Raw genomic sequence first — 14,811 nt, forward strand, 5'->3', positions numbered from 1 at the left:
CTGGTCTTTCTGAAACTCCTTCTTCACCAGAGATTTTTGGCAAGCAGTGTGTCCACGTACTGGATCATTGATCTGAGTATGTGCTTTTCCCTATGATTTTCAGATGCTGACTTTGAGCAGTTTCTGCTGAATTTTTACCTGTTACTCTGTTGTCTGGGCGCTTGGGACAAAGCTGAATTGCATTTAAGTGAAACAGTTTTTGTGCTTGTTTTCTATAAAAGACTGCAAAACCACTTTTTTTTTTCTTCATTCTCTTCATTTTTGTTGTTCTCATCTTTGTGGTTTCTCTTTTGTTGTAATAGGTTAAGTTCTGGGTTGGCATTTGTACAGAAGCCTGCTTTTTGCACTGTAACTGTCTGTCTTCATTTTAACCACTGCTCAGCAGAGCAACTTCATGGCAGTGACCAAAATTCTGGGAAGCTGTTTATGCATAGTCTTTCTGCCATTCTTATGATTCATGGGGCTGCTCTTGTATTGACAAAACAGGGAATCTGAAAGAAAATCTAATAATGATGCCCTCTGACCATCTAAAGTCATGATTATTTCCAGCAGATTTGGGGGCTTGTTATAAATCAGCAAGTTGCAATCTTTTGAACTGTGGTTTTATTATCATCTGGCTATTCGAAATTGTAAAAAATCCATTGTAATTTTAATTGTATTTTGAGTAAAATACGAATCAGTTTCTTGATTTGTTTAAAGTTGTAAAGGGCAAATTACTTTTTGTGCAGCTGGATAATGTGAGCAGGGAAACCAGACTGCTCCAGGAGATCCCAGTGAAACAATCCCAGGCTTGGTTTTGTTTTCCACTAAGCAGATACTTTGTGTTTCACGATTGAATAATTGGAAACATTTCAGATTATTTTAAAAGACACTATTTGTACCTGTTCTTGTGGACTTTCATAAGCCTTGGACCTGTAAAATGCTTCTTTCAGCAAAACATTGATTTTTGCTTTTCTTTCTTACAGGCATGTGCCTTGGTTATTTTTGGCATTTGTGTTGGCCTTCTCAGTTTGGTTCTAATAATTTTCAATTGGGTTGATCAATAACAGCCTGTTGACACTGAACGGGACTTCAGGAGGACAGCAAGAACCAGAGAGGTGCCAACACTACTGCAGTGAGTGCTGGACATCCTAAAGGAACACTGACCAAAGGTGCCAGTGGAAGAAGGAATGCTCTTTTCAGCTCCATTACTGATGGTCCTTCTTTAATCTTGAGTCACTCTCTTCAGTTACTGGACAATTCATCTTTGCCATTCTAAAATGGGAGTTTTTGATGATGTAGTAATGACAGGTAAAAGGGTCTCGAGAGTTTCTGCAAAGCAAAAATGGTTTAGGGCACATGGTGAACAAAACAGAAACTTGAAATAACTTGTCCTTTCAAGACAACAAGGTGAATAGACATTACATCAGGCTTTTTGTGCATAATGTGATATATGCACATAGGAGAATGCACATTGTCCTAATCCTTGAAAGACTTATATTGCTTGACTAATTTCCAAAATTTCAGCCAGTTCACATTAAGAACTTATTGATTCCAAGTGTTTACCCTAATTTATCCTAAGATGGATCCAGAGGCCAACTGCCTTAGCTCAGTTTAATGGGCATGTCATGATAATGTTTGTTAATTGTTTTTTAAAATACAGTTTTTCTATGTCAGCACACTTGAGTCATCCTGATGTAATTTTTAAATTAGCAGGCTTTGCCCATCAAGCATAATAGCCTTTAGTAGCATTTTGTTTTGGTGTTTCCATTTTGCAGTTAATAGACATTTTTCAATTAATATCTGCTTTTGTAGTACTCAAAGTACCTCAATATTCCTCCAAGTGAAAGGCTGTTCTCTTTTTCTCTCTTATTCCCATTTTTACAAATGTTTCAGGTTTGAACTAAAGTGTTTCTATATTTTATGTTCTTTTGTGCGTCAGGGAAGATTTGGGCTTAAAAGATGAAAATCTTCCTCTGTTGAAAACAAAGGTAAATTTGACTTTTATGGAACCCTAATTTTACCTCAGATGTCTATGAACTTCCATGTAGTCTTTATAACTCCTTATTTTTTAGCCCCCTGAACGTGAATACAATTTTCCACATCAGCTGGGCTTTGTTGGAAATGGTGTTGGGTACTCCCAAGAAAACGTTCCTCATTTTAGTAGATTGAAAGCAGTGGATGAGACCACGGTGAGGTTTTTAGCTTTTGCTTCTATCAGGTGGGATCTGATGGCCCTAAAGTGTCCTTATCTCTTCAGGGATTCCATGCCCTAAGGAAGCAAAGGCTGATTGAATGTGCTTGATCCTCTCCTGTCTAATGGGGAGGGGCAGCAAAGAGCAGAGTTGGAATCACCTTCTCTGTTCCTGAGCTGGCAGACTAGGATTTCTCATGCCAACAGATCACTTGGCTCTCTCAGGGTCCAGAAGTTACTTTTCATTTTTGATGGATGGCCTGAAAGCACCCAGGTGAGGCAGGTTAGTACTGCATCAGAAATCCTTTTTGCTTGGAAGTATCCTTCCACCTAGGAGTTTCATTTAGAAATAGACACATGTGATGAGGCCAGGGAACTAACTCAGAAATTTTGGTAGGATCCCAAAGAAAAAGATCCCTGGAAAAGACTACAGTTATTTTTATAACAAACTTTCTAGCAGAGGTTTCTTGACTCCAGGTGAGCCATGTAATAGTTTGGCAGTACCAGAAGCAGTGCATCCACTCTTGGCCAGGAGTTCCCAGCTCCTCCTGAGGCACTGGCAGTGGCTCCTGTCAGCATGTTTACCCAGCAGCAAACCAAGGTGACCACCAGATACGATGTTATGTGCCTAAAAAGTGAACTTTGTTTTTCCAATTTAATCTCCTGCTAGCCAGGTGTAGCTGCCTTCCTGCCTGCGGCTGCCATCTGATAGCTGAGTCTCACAGGCTTTGTTGCACTGCAGGGATTCAGATGCTCATTGAATCTCTGGCCCTGTTGTAGAAAACTAAATATATGCCTTGTAAAAGTGTACCTTGAGTCAGCACTGACAGCTGCACATCAGGAAGTGATTTTCTGTTTGATTGAACCGAAACTTTCTTGGAAAACAGGAGAACTTACATTGATGAGAATTAACTCAGGGATTTTTGTCTGACACTAGAATTTAGGGAGTGTATTTATTAGAAATTTTATGGAAATTGTTTCTCATTTATTATCTGCTCTTGTAGCGTACTGTTGAGTAGTACTGCTAGGTCATTACTGCAGTCACTTTTATTTTAAACTCTAACTAATAATGCCTAAGTCTGAATACTTAGAATATCTGTGAGGGGACAGAAAGTTGGCAAAGCTTTGCTAAGATTTTGCTCTTCCCTCCTCTCCCTGAAAAAGCTGAGTCTTACCATGCACTCTAATGCTCTGTTGCCCTCGAGCAGTTTGGTTTGTGTGCATCATCTTGAAAATGTGACTGAGAAAATACCTGAAATGCAGTGTTAATTCTACAGTGGATTCCTGTGGTGCTGCAGAAATCACTATAGTATTGTTTTTAATCCTTGGGTATTATCCTAACTAGCCTGGCTATTGACTGACTGTCCTGTTAGGTAGACTTTGGAATGATGAATTCCAGTGTATGGAGTTAATACTTGATGAGGATGAATGGAAGCAATTCACAGCTCTGCTGAGCTCTATTATTACATTTTGGCTGTGGTGCAGAAAGGAGAGCACAGGCGTTTGCAGAATGCCTGTTACCTTTCTTCTGAAAAAGAATTAGAAATGCTGCTACTTCTGAGTTTCTGTAGTTCATAACTTAAAATATGGAGGGAGGGAGAGAGGGGCAGAAAAATAATTTCTGTTCCCAAATTTAGGACGTATGAGTGTTATCCTCAATGAAAAACCAGAGTAATTTATCCTTCTCATTTCCCATGGCTGTGCTGTGCATTGTGTCTCTCAAGGGTTTTTCTACAATTGTGCACTTCCATGAAGTTTTTGAGCAGAAGAGGCCTCTCCAGTCTGGAACTCTCAGTTCATTTAAATGCTGACAAATATTTTCTTCATTATTCTTGCATACAGATATTTTTTCTTCCAAATGTTCAGATTTATGAATTTCAATGATTCTACTTTATTGCCTGTCATCAGCATTTTCCAACCTTCTTCACTGAAGACTTGACAGAAACAGATGATGGGACCCACAGCATTTCTGAACTCACTTGGAAAGGTTCTCTTTCCCCAGTTGAGCAGGAGGAACAATGTGAGAGATGAAAACTAATTGGTTGCCTTTGATTTATTTTCTCTTTTTCTCCTATTTCCATTCCTTGTCCATTTGGAGGCCGCTCAAGTTTCAGCTGGGCTGTGGTAAGTTGGGTGTGAAGAGTGGTTTTTGTAACCAGGGAGGAGACTGCCAAACAACAGTGCTCAAAACTAGGATTATTGTAGAACTCTTTTCCTAGTTGGATTTAATTTAACACTTTACCTGAAATAATTGTTTTCCAGTTGATTTTGATGTTGAAACCATTCATTGTAGCTGCTCTCCATACAATGAAACCCTTGGACATGTTTACTCCTACTGCCAGTGGGAGAGAATTTTCAGTATTGTACAAGTGCTGTGTAATTTCTGCAGTTTATGGTGGTGGTCTTGGTATTTGTGTGCTTCCCTAGTGTTCATCCAGTCATGCTTCATGTGGAAATGGAATTCCCAAAAGAAATTAATAATGATCTGAATGTAAAAATTGCCCAGCTCGTGTCAAACCTGTGTGTTGTACAGCAGATTTTCTCTTTTGAGTTCTCCATGCCTCAGGGTCACTGTGGAACAGCCAGGGCATGTTCCAAAAAATGACCAGCAAAAAATAAAGGACAGTTTACACAGTTGTGTGTGATCCCCACTGTTGTGCAGGTGATGATTTGCAGCACATCCTGGAATGTTCCCAGTTGCCCCTTCCAGGCTGATCTGCTCCTAGTGATGGGTTTTACTCTTTGGACTGTGCTCTCCAAAACACCAGGATGCAAAAAAATGAGAAATGCAGTTATTGTTCTCCAGGGTATTGGTTCGTGGACAGCAATCCTGACTTTTCTGCACTGATCTGGTCCCCCCTGTGAACAGGAGCCAGCAGAATTTATCCCAGAGGCTGTGGCTGCACAGCTCCGTGCCAGCACTGTCTCTGGGATGTGGGGAAAAGGTGAGCAGCTGGCCTGGCAGTGCATAATGGGGTGAAAAACTGCTCATGGAGACCCTTTGGAAAAGGAAAACCTTCTTGTTCAGCAAGGTGAGATCAGTCATGGGGAGGAGGCCATGGGGGTAGCAGCAGAGGAACGATGCCTGGCCAGGCGGGGCTCTGAAGCATGGATGTGCTTTTTGGCTGTAAGTCTTTGTGCTCTCCAATAGCTGTGTCCTCTGAGTGCAGCTCCAAGCACTTTGCAAGGTCCAAGGGAGTCCTGAGTATAAGCAAACAGGAAAACCCCCTCATTATTGTGCTCCTGGCTTGATTCCAGGGCTGTAGGAACACTCACACACGTGGACATGAATATCAGCAACTGTTTACTTAACGGTGTTAGCCCCAAGTGGAACGGGAACCAAAGAGCACAAATCCCAGCATTTTCAATGCAGTGCAGGATTCTGTCCTGTGCTGTTTTGTTGCTGAGCGTGTCCTGTCCGTGCTCAGCCTTTCTCCTGCCCCCAGCATCCCTGCTCACACGTCAGGGCTCAGCGCCGCAGCTGCACCCCGCCAGGCAGCTCCCGGCACCTGGTTTGAATTTAGAGCTCCTTTGCACATGATGTCACCCTTTCATTGTCAGCCCGGCCAAGGTCAGGACAGTTCATCTTGGGAGGGTTTGCACTGAGCCTTTACATTGCTGCCATTAATGCCTTCCCCACCTGATTTACATTTCAGATTTCAGGCGTGATGTAATCAAAGTCGCTGTGTATCTGCGATGGATGGGGAGGTTGGTGTGGTGGCTGATCAGCCCGGGGTGTAGGACTACTTTTCTGGAGACAGTGGAAATTCCTGCTCCATGCATCATGTAGCAAATTACAGAGGTGGCCAAGGAGAGTTAATGAGCCCTGGAGGCTCAGGGTGGTTGTTCCAGTCTGTTGCCTTTCAGGTGCCTGTCTCACCACTCGATGGACCAAAGTGAGACGGGATCCTGGGAGCCCCTTCTCTTCTCCTGCCCAAGTAGCTCCACTTGATAGTGGGATTTACATGCAGGGATGGAGAAAAGATTTGGGATGTGGTTATGACAGCACAGAACCTGTCAGGCTGGAGTTGAGGGCCCTGAAAATCTCAGGCTTTATTCTCACCTCCAGTCATGCTTGGCTGTTTCACTCTGCTTTGGGCTGGAAGTGGGGCTTTACTGTAGCATTTCCCCAGCTGGGTTTGTGCAGCTCTGGCTGTGAATCTCCTGTAGGAAGGGGTTAAAGAGCCTCTGTTTTACAGCTTCCTGCAGGTCTGGCACTGGGATGGCTCGGGGGACTCACTATTCATATTTTGCTCCCTGTTTTGATGAGCAGCTTCCCTAGATAAGTGAATGCATGGGGTTTATTCACTTCACCATTCACACTGCTACAATCCACTTCTCTTTCTCCAAATATAATAATCAATAATTGATCCTTTGGATGAAAGCAGTGAGTTAGAATGAGCTGTACTTTGATGGGTACAGAGACAGCCTGGGCAGAAGCTGTGCAGAGGGGATCCCTGCTGACCCACGTGTGCATGGCACTGGGGCAAACTTGGGAATAACACCACCCTCCTCCTCCTGGTGCATTTCAGTTGCTGCTTGTTGTGTGGTCATAGGAGGCTCCTCACCCTGAGCTTTGGGTAGGGGTGCAGGGGGATTTCCACTGTTTCTCACTGATCAGGTGCTAACCGAGTTCTTCAGCACTTGGAGAGGCGCTGGGAGCTTTGGTGAAATCCCATGTGGTGGATGAGAGGTGTAGATGGAAGATCTGTCTGGAAGTGGCTTTGCTCAAACAAGGAGAGATGAGGCCACTAGAAAGGATTTGAGACTCAGCACTCACACAGTCCTCTACTCTGCCCAGGTCCAGCAGGGGGTCATGGCCTTCACTGCCCTGCTGGTGTTACCGATGTGTTTGGGTGTAGGGTGACTGCACACATTTATCTCAACAGTAATGTGTGGAATTTATGCCCTCAAATTGCTGCATCATCAGAAAGCTGGTTCTTTTACCCCTCCTGGTTGTGTGCTCTTCTAGGGAACAGTGCAGCACAGTGAGGTCCTGCTCACAGACAACAACTTGCCAGGCACTAGTGGAAGGGAAAGGTGGAGTGAAGAGCTCCGAGCCCTTTCCTTACATGATTTACTATTTATTCATTAACTGTGTCACATGAAATTGGCCTGCTTTGGATTTGGTGGGCACAGGCACCAGGGAAGTGCAAAAGGAGCCATTCCCATGGCACTTTGGGTTTGCCAGCTGTCCCCACAGCACTCCCCAAGAACTTGAGGTGGGGATGAGCCTCAGCTGTTACACAACCAGTGATAGCATCAAGGGCAACCAGGCCTTGTGCACAAGTGATCACCAGATGGGATTAAGGAGAAAGGCCCATGTCTCGAGGGACACCATCCCACTGCCAGAGTGTCACTGCTGGACCCAGCTCAACAATTGTTGAAATGGTAGAGTTTTCCTTTTGGTGTTTGCTGGTACAGTTTCCATTGCCATTTACAAGTCGTACGTTCTGGAATCATCTGAGCAACGGGAACATTCGTCTGGTCCTTTTCCAAGGGGAGATTACTCTGATGATGAGACATTGTCTTGGCCTGGGTAGCCAAAGACAAACTCTGCCTTGCCATTCCTTAATCTGACAGTTCAGTTTGGTGGGTCGCAAGCCAAGGAATGACATTTCCCCAGGGGATGCAAAGCCTTGGGCTGAAACTGCATGGAAACCGTGGACAGATTTTTTTTTTTTTTTCCACCCACAAATGCTGAAAGTTGATATTCCACCTTCCTCCATCCCCTGAAGCCTTCCTACAGAGCCTGTGCCTCATGTTTGCCATGGCTTATCTAAACAAGGCCATTCCCTTTGAGCAGAGGTGTCGCCGCACATTCTCCAGTGCGCTGTGAAGCGGGAAACATTTGGCTTTAGCACTTCCCTGCCACCCCATGCTCCCGCTGCAGGGGTGGAACACAAACACCAGGGTTTTAGGGGTCCCAGGGGAGGCCAAGCAAAATTCCTTGCTTTGAAACGAACGTTAATGCTGAGAAACTAAGTTGTAACGGTGAGAATAAAGAAACTCCACATACGTTCATGTTTTGATAGCTCAGCATTATCCATTAGGCTCCAGCATCTGGAGTTCAGGGGACTGTGGAACAATCTACTGAATGGTGATTTTGAGTGCTTTGTGGATTTTGTGCACATTTTAGCCCCAGTTTTGACTTGCATGATTTGCTTCTCCTGGCTTCAAGGAGAGTTGGATCAGTCTTTTGAAGGTGTTTTCTTAAGGGACTTTACCTCTGTGAAAGTGGAGTGGAGCAGCCTTGGCTATATAAATCAATTTGGAAGTGACTTATAAAGAGCTTAATTTGCCTTCCATTAAAATTCTTTATCATCTCTCTGCTCCCTCCAGCTTGCTGTTAAAAGACCTCTTGGGAAACTGAGGATTGAAGTCCTTTTCTATGCTGCACAGAGAATGTGCTTGACTGAAAAAGTTGAAAAAAGCAGGGTCCAGTGGATGTTACCTGGAGCAACTCATGAGGTTTTGTAGTAATTTAGTGAATATAAAAGCTCTTTGTTGTCCTGGGGCTTAGAGTGATGGTAAAGGACATGAGCAGGTGAGGGTCAGTCCCTTCTCCTGGTGGCTTCCTGTAGAAAATATTTGGGGGCCCATATGCTAGGGGCTTTCAATGATTGCTGGAATCTTCAGGCTCCAGGCCCTAAAGAGGGGCTTCTTCTGGCCAGGCTGGGCTCTGACACAACCCATCTGCTTCTGGAGCAGCCACAGAACTGCTGTAGGTTGCTGCAGCTGCAGGGAGGCCAAGACTAAAGATCACCAAGGCACAAAAGTTCCTCAGCCTTTCCATTCCCCAGGGAAGGAGGAAGCAAGGTGAGGGAGGATTTGTTGGGTTGTCTCTTGAAGTTGTGGTTTGCCAACGTGAAAACAAAGTGTCCACTCAAAAGTGCGTGGCACCATCCCTGCTGTGCAGGGGGTCTGTGGGTTGGGAGGGGACACCAGCCCCTCTGCTCTGTCACCCTCTGTGAATCAGCTGCCTGTGCCCCCCTGTGATCCTTGCCTGGTTTGCCCTCACCCCCCACGATGGTCCCATTGTGGTCACTCATCTTGGAGCCTTGTCCTCCTCCTTCAAGGAAACCAGAGGAGAGCCTGAGGTCACAGCCTGGCACTCAGCCCCTTCAGAGCCGGCCATAAACACACTCGCCTGTCCCCAAGGATCCAGACAAGCCACAGGAGGTGGCTCAGTGGGTGGGAGACGCTCCCAGCACCAGCGTGGCCCCTCCCGGGCTGCATCCCTGAAATGGCTCCACCAGCATTAACACTGGCATCATTTAACCACTGTCACTGCCCTGGGGACCAGACAAAGTTGGCCGTCACAGCCCTCTGTGATGGGCACATGGCATGGGCAGAGCAGCCACAGGGCTTTTGATGCATCCCAGCAGCTCCAGATGGTTTGGTCTCTACTGAGCTTCACTGAGCCAAAAAAACTTTGGCGAGCAGCTGTGGGAGCTGACTCCCACCCAGCCTGGGTGTGGGGACAAGTGTGGGGCACAGGGATGGCTCTCTAAGAGGAGATCTAGCAGCAAAGCAAACCTTGCTTCCAACTTCCTGTTCCATGTGGGGACTGTTTGTTGCTGCCAACAGTGACGAGCAAAATAGAGCTTCGCCTGAGGATGTTGCAGCAAGTTTTTGACCTTTCCCACCCAGGCTAGTCAGATAAAGACTCAACTTTTCTGGTTTAATTGACACTACAGAGGCACCCAGGTTGCTGGAAGGATTTCTAAAACGAGCCTGGAAAGCAGCATGTTGTCAGGAGCTGCTGAGCAAGCAGAGTTTAACAGGGTGGCACAACTGTTTTTCCTTCTATTCTCTGCAAAACAAGGTGGAATCACAAGGACTGAAGAGAGCCATGTGCTGAACCTGCACATCTATTTTTACTCCCCCGCTCCATAATGTTCCAAGAATAATTTTTTTAGTGCGCAGCAGGGTAGGAAAAAACTCGTGCTGATGGCATCTCTGCTATCCCCATTGTGCTGGGAGGAAGGAGGCAGCTGCTTTGCTGACCTGTCACTTCTATGAACCCGCATTCCAGGTACTGAGGCCATTTGCTCATCGGCGTTTGTTTGACGAAATGGCCACCGGGGTTTATATTTAGATCCTGCCTGTCCTGCCAAGTTCTCTTAAATTCCTGTAAGTTGAATGAAGCTGGAGGGGGTGGGAGAGGAGCAGCTTGAAAAATAGAGCCGCTAATCTGCCGGTGCCTCTGGGAGAGCCTGTGGGATGCCCTGGTGCTTCGAGCATCCCCGGGCATCCCGCTGGGAGGGGGAAGCAGCTGGTGCCCCCACGCCAGCCTGGGGCTTTGGGCTGCTCCACTGAGGCTGTGGCCGCTGCTGGGGTGCCAGGGCATTGAGTGATGGGGGAAGGTTGGGAGGAATATTTATAGCTTGTCTGGGTGCTGGGCCTGGGGTGATCACCCTCCCAAGGATGTGAAGGGCACAAGTGTTCAGGGCAGCTCCCCAAGGACAGCAGGATGCAGGGATCAGGAACATGAATGCCCTGATGGTGAGGGCAAGGGCTTTGCAGTGCCATCTCTTGCTGGGGAGAGCCCCCAGCCTCTCCATCATTTAAAGCAGAGCGGGACAAAACACCCAGGGCTGGAAGGGCAGCTCATACCCAGGGATGACCAGTGGACACTTTGGTGACACACTCAGACCCTGCCCTCTTCTTTATTCAAGCTGTTCTTGAGGATTGCACGGCTTCCCTTGGATTGTGCTTCTTTGGTTATGCTGGACAAACTCACAGGTTTTGAGATAGGAAAACATTGCCCTGGTCCCCAGCACCATCACAGTGGGAAAAGCCCAGGGCAGCCCCAGCCCTGCAGCCAGACCTTCATCTGCCCTGGGCATCTGCTCCCTCCCCCTGGAGATTTTGGGAAATGACCAACAGTGACTGGATTTAATGTTAGTTCTTGTGTCTGCCTTGTCTCAATAATATTTTCCCTTTTTTTTTTTTTTTTCCCTGAAAATATTCGGAATAATTTGCGCCTTTCCTTGGATAGAAAGGAAATTCCTTTCCTTATCTCCTTCCGAATTCAAATGTCTGCTTGATACAGTTGGTTTTTTATGTTTTCTTTTATGATCACTTGTCAGTTCCGAAATCTGACTCCAGAGTCCCAGGGTAAGCAGGAGAACTGTGCCACATCACCAATTTTCACCACTTCAGTAGGAATGAAAAGAATTAGCCATGCCTGATCATCATATAGAGACTGTCTGCTTTAAGGTTGTGCCAGCAGTCAGAATTTAATCTTTTAAAACAAAAAATCCCTTTACTTCTCATGACTGTAGAGTGGATCTGGGACATACAAGTGCACAGCCAAGGTGCGCTCAATATATTGTTGTGAAAAACCTCATGGTGCTCAGCGCTGACTTGGAAGCAGAGCTTGGAGCTGGCTTAGGGAGTTGGATGCTTGGATTTGGTGAGGTCTTTCATCTCTCTTTTCATATGAGATGTGAATGATGAGCCAGTGAGAGGCAGGTGTCCTCAGCCCACCACGCAGGGCAGGGAATTACAGCAGGTCCTTGCGTAGGGAAGGGAGCACACTCCTGGGCAAAGCTCAGCACCCCCTCCTGCTGCTTGCAGGGAGCTCTGTGTGTGTCCTCTGACAGAGAGCAAGGGTGCTTCCCCATGGTGCTGCCAGGAGATTTGGGAGGGTTGGTTTTGGGTTTAGGGAGGTGAGCACCAGGTGAACTCCCCAGAGGCTGGTTCTGCAGCACGTATGCCCTCAGCAGCCACCGCCTGCCAGCTGCGAGATTTTGTTCCTCGAGCTTGACTTTGTTTGCTGCACGGGGATTATTTGACTCTCCAGAGATCCATGCCTGATTCGCTTTGTTTTTTGGCCAGCTCTGCTGGCAATTCTTTCCTCTCCGTGGAAGGGGCACAGGAGACATTTGGCTGACAGAATTCCCCGTCTGTCCCTGTGTGCCAGGCACCTGTCTGCCCAAAGATCCCCCCGGTGTACGCGCATCCGGAGCCACAGCTTTGTTCTTTGGGGATGTCTGGTTTTTATTTCAGCTCAAATTCCTCCCTTCCTCCTCCTCATCGGGCTGTCAGGCCCAGCACCAGGACTGGCCAGGTCTGGGAGCCCTGGGCAGATATTTCTGAGCTGGCAAAACCCACACCAAGCTGTGAGTCCTATTGTCTTTGCTGCTTTCTGCAGTGAAATTTATTGACAACTGTGTGCACCAATGGGCCACATAAATGTTCCTCTGCCATGGAGGTGTAGCTCCTGCTGGAGTGGGCACACAATTCCCTTGAGTTTGGTCAGACTCCATCCAGGAAAAGGTAGGTTGCCACACTGTGGACACACCTTGCTTTTCTCCAACCTGCTGGTAGCTCAGTCTTTACATAAATTCTGATACTGTTAAAAATGTGGGTAAAATGTTATTTTTCTCTGGTTTATTTTTTTCTTTTTTTTTAAACCCCATCACTTGGTCAGCATCCTGTGGTGTTTTCAGAGTTGTCTGTGCACTTTTCCTGTTGATCCCAGCTGAGCAATAACAGACCTCTGCAAGATCTGCCTGGTGGTGGGGAGAGTCCTCTGTCATCCTGCTTGCACCCCAGGATTCAGGGAAATGTTACCCAGAAAATATTACCTTTCTGGAGAGTTTGGCTTCTCCTGAAGGCTTGCATCAAAACATTTCAAACCCAGAAGCAAAATTTTCTCAAATATCCCAGGGGACAGAAATCTATGGGAAATGATGGAAGTTTATCTTGAACCAGTGCATTGTCAGTCAGGCATTGCTGCTCCTGCAATGCCAAGAGTAGCTGGTACTGTTGCTGGAACAGTAAGACCAGGGTGTCTTTGATACATGTTTGCTTTGTTCAAAATTTCTTAGTTGTATGCACTGGTGACTGTGTCATAAATTATTTTAAGGGATTCCCTGTGAATTTCATGGAAATTGCCACTTCATTAGTTAAAATACAGCTCTGTAATGAGCTCTCATAAGGTTGCCTCAGGTAAAACCTCTGCTGCAATGTCTCTGTCTAGGCCAACGACTCTGCGAGAAACACCTCAGTTTGCATTCCACTTCTAGTAAATTCTTTTCTATCAACCAATGTTGTGAGGCCAAGAGCACCAGTTGCATAAGTGTCTGCTCACAGCACGAGTGAGTCCTGCTGGGAAATGGGATTTCAGGAATGGCTTTGAGGCATGTTTCGGTCTTTGCTAAGCAGGACTAAAGTTGTTCTCCAACCATTCCATCCTGCTGTGGCTCATGCAGAACACAGCTCTTATCACAGAATAGTTTGGGTTTGGGAAGGGACATTAAAGCTCATCCCAATCCAACCCTTTGCCATGGGCAGGGACATCTTCCACTAGACCAGGTTGCTCCAAGCCCCATCCAAACCGGCCTGGAACACTCCCAGTGATGGGGCATCTACATCTTCTCTGGGCGATCTGTGGCAGAGCCTCACCCCTCACAGTCAAGAATTTCTTCCCAATATCTATTTTAAGTCTCACCTCTTTTGTTTCAAAGCCATTCCCCCTTGTCCTATCACTATCTGCTTATCAAAAAGTTGCTCTCCCATATCATCTCTGCTTTCCAATTTTACCCTTTGGCCTGGCATGGGAGGTTGGGCGCTGAAAATCTTGGAAACCCCTACACCTACATCACTTTGTGCACCCAGGATGGAGTATTGCTGTGCCTTTATATCCTCATGGATAACACAGGAATGAGAGCTGGACTCCCTCTCACAGGGTCTCTTTGCTGGAAGGAGGGTGTGCTCTTGGGCTTTGGAGTGCTGGGAAGAGACCCCTTCTTCAGGTTCCTCCTGCATGAAGGATGGGGAACATTCACCCCTGAGAAACACTGCAAATGCTACTGAATTCTGCCAGTGCTTTGGTGAGGTGGATCTGCTGCTGCTTCAATGGAACCATTAGCTTTGGCTTAAAAATGCACATCCCTACCTCAGTATCTCCCTGTTCAAACATCACTCTCTGAAATGTCCACCCAGAAAAAAATCTGGCTTGTTCTTTGGTGCTCCTGCCTTGTCCAGCTGTGAGCAGCAGCACATCCCACAGATTCCATTGGGGCAAGAAGGCTGAGGTTTGCTTTTTATTCCAGGTCAGGCACTTTTGCCGTGTAACCTTGACAGGCAAATAACTCCCCTGGAATCGCTGAATTTGCTAATACATGAGGCCTTTATACAGAGGTGGTGTGGTGAGGTTGGTGCCCTGTGACTGGCTTGTTCAGCGCAATAAAAATATATTGGGTTCTTAAGATGTTGACCAATGGGTTTGGGGAACAGATGATTGATTCCCACAGCTGAGAAACGGGGATTATAATATGTTTTGCCAGAGGAGACCAGTTTGACGGATGAGTTCATTTAAGGATTATGCTATAGATAGAGCTGTTGACAGAATGAATTTGTTTTTATTTTTCATCAGTAGGTATAACACAAAGCAGAACTAATTGAAAGTAGTTTCCTCGTGGCATATGGTTGTGTTTCTTGCTTTAAGTCTTTCACACACTGTAAAATTACACCAAGGGCTTTTCTTCGCTTCCATTCGCCTTCCAAGTTTTCCATCACCGTTGCGCGTGGGGTCCCGGTGCGTCAGACACTTTGGGAAGTTGCAGGCTGCACAAGAAACGGAGCTGGGCCATCATTCATTATCGCACGAATGTTCTGGTGCT

General features: G+C 46.3%; 1 protein-coding gene across 1 annotated transcript in view; it reads left to right on the forward strand.

Moving 5' to 3' along the window:
• The window catches only part of SLC38A6 (solute carrier family 38 member 6), a 38,026-nt gene extending 33,220 nt beyond the window's left edge, over positions 1-4,806 (forward strand). The window contains exon 16 of the mRNA XM_040068334.1: positions 966-4,806. Coding sequence (XP_039924268.1) covers positions 966-1,046 — 81 coding nt within the window. The 3' untranslated portion in view covers positions 1,047-4,806. The remainder of the gene's footprint in view (positions 1-965) is intronic.
• The last annotated feature ends 10,005 nt before the right edge of the window (positions 4,807-14,811 follow it).

This window comes from Hirundo rustica, chromosome 6, assembly GCF_015227805.2.
Source record: "Hirundo rustica isolate bHirRus1 chromosome 6, bHirRus1.pri.v3, whole genome shotgun sequence".
In the NCBI taxonomy this organism is placed as follows: Eukaryota; Metazoa; Chordata; class Aves; order Passeriformes; family Hirundinidae; genus Hirundo; species Hirundo rustica.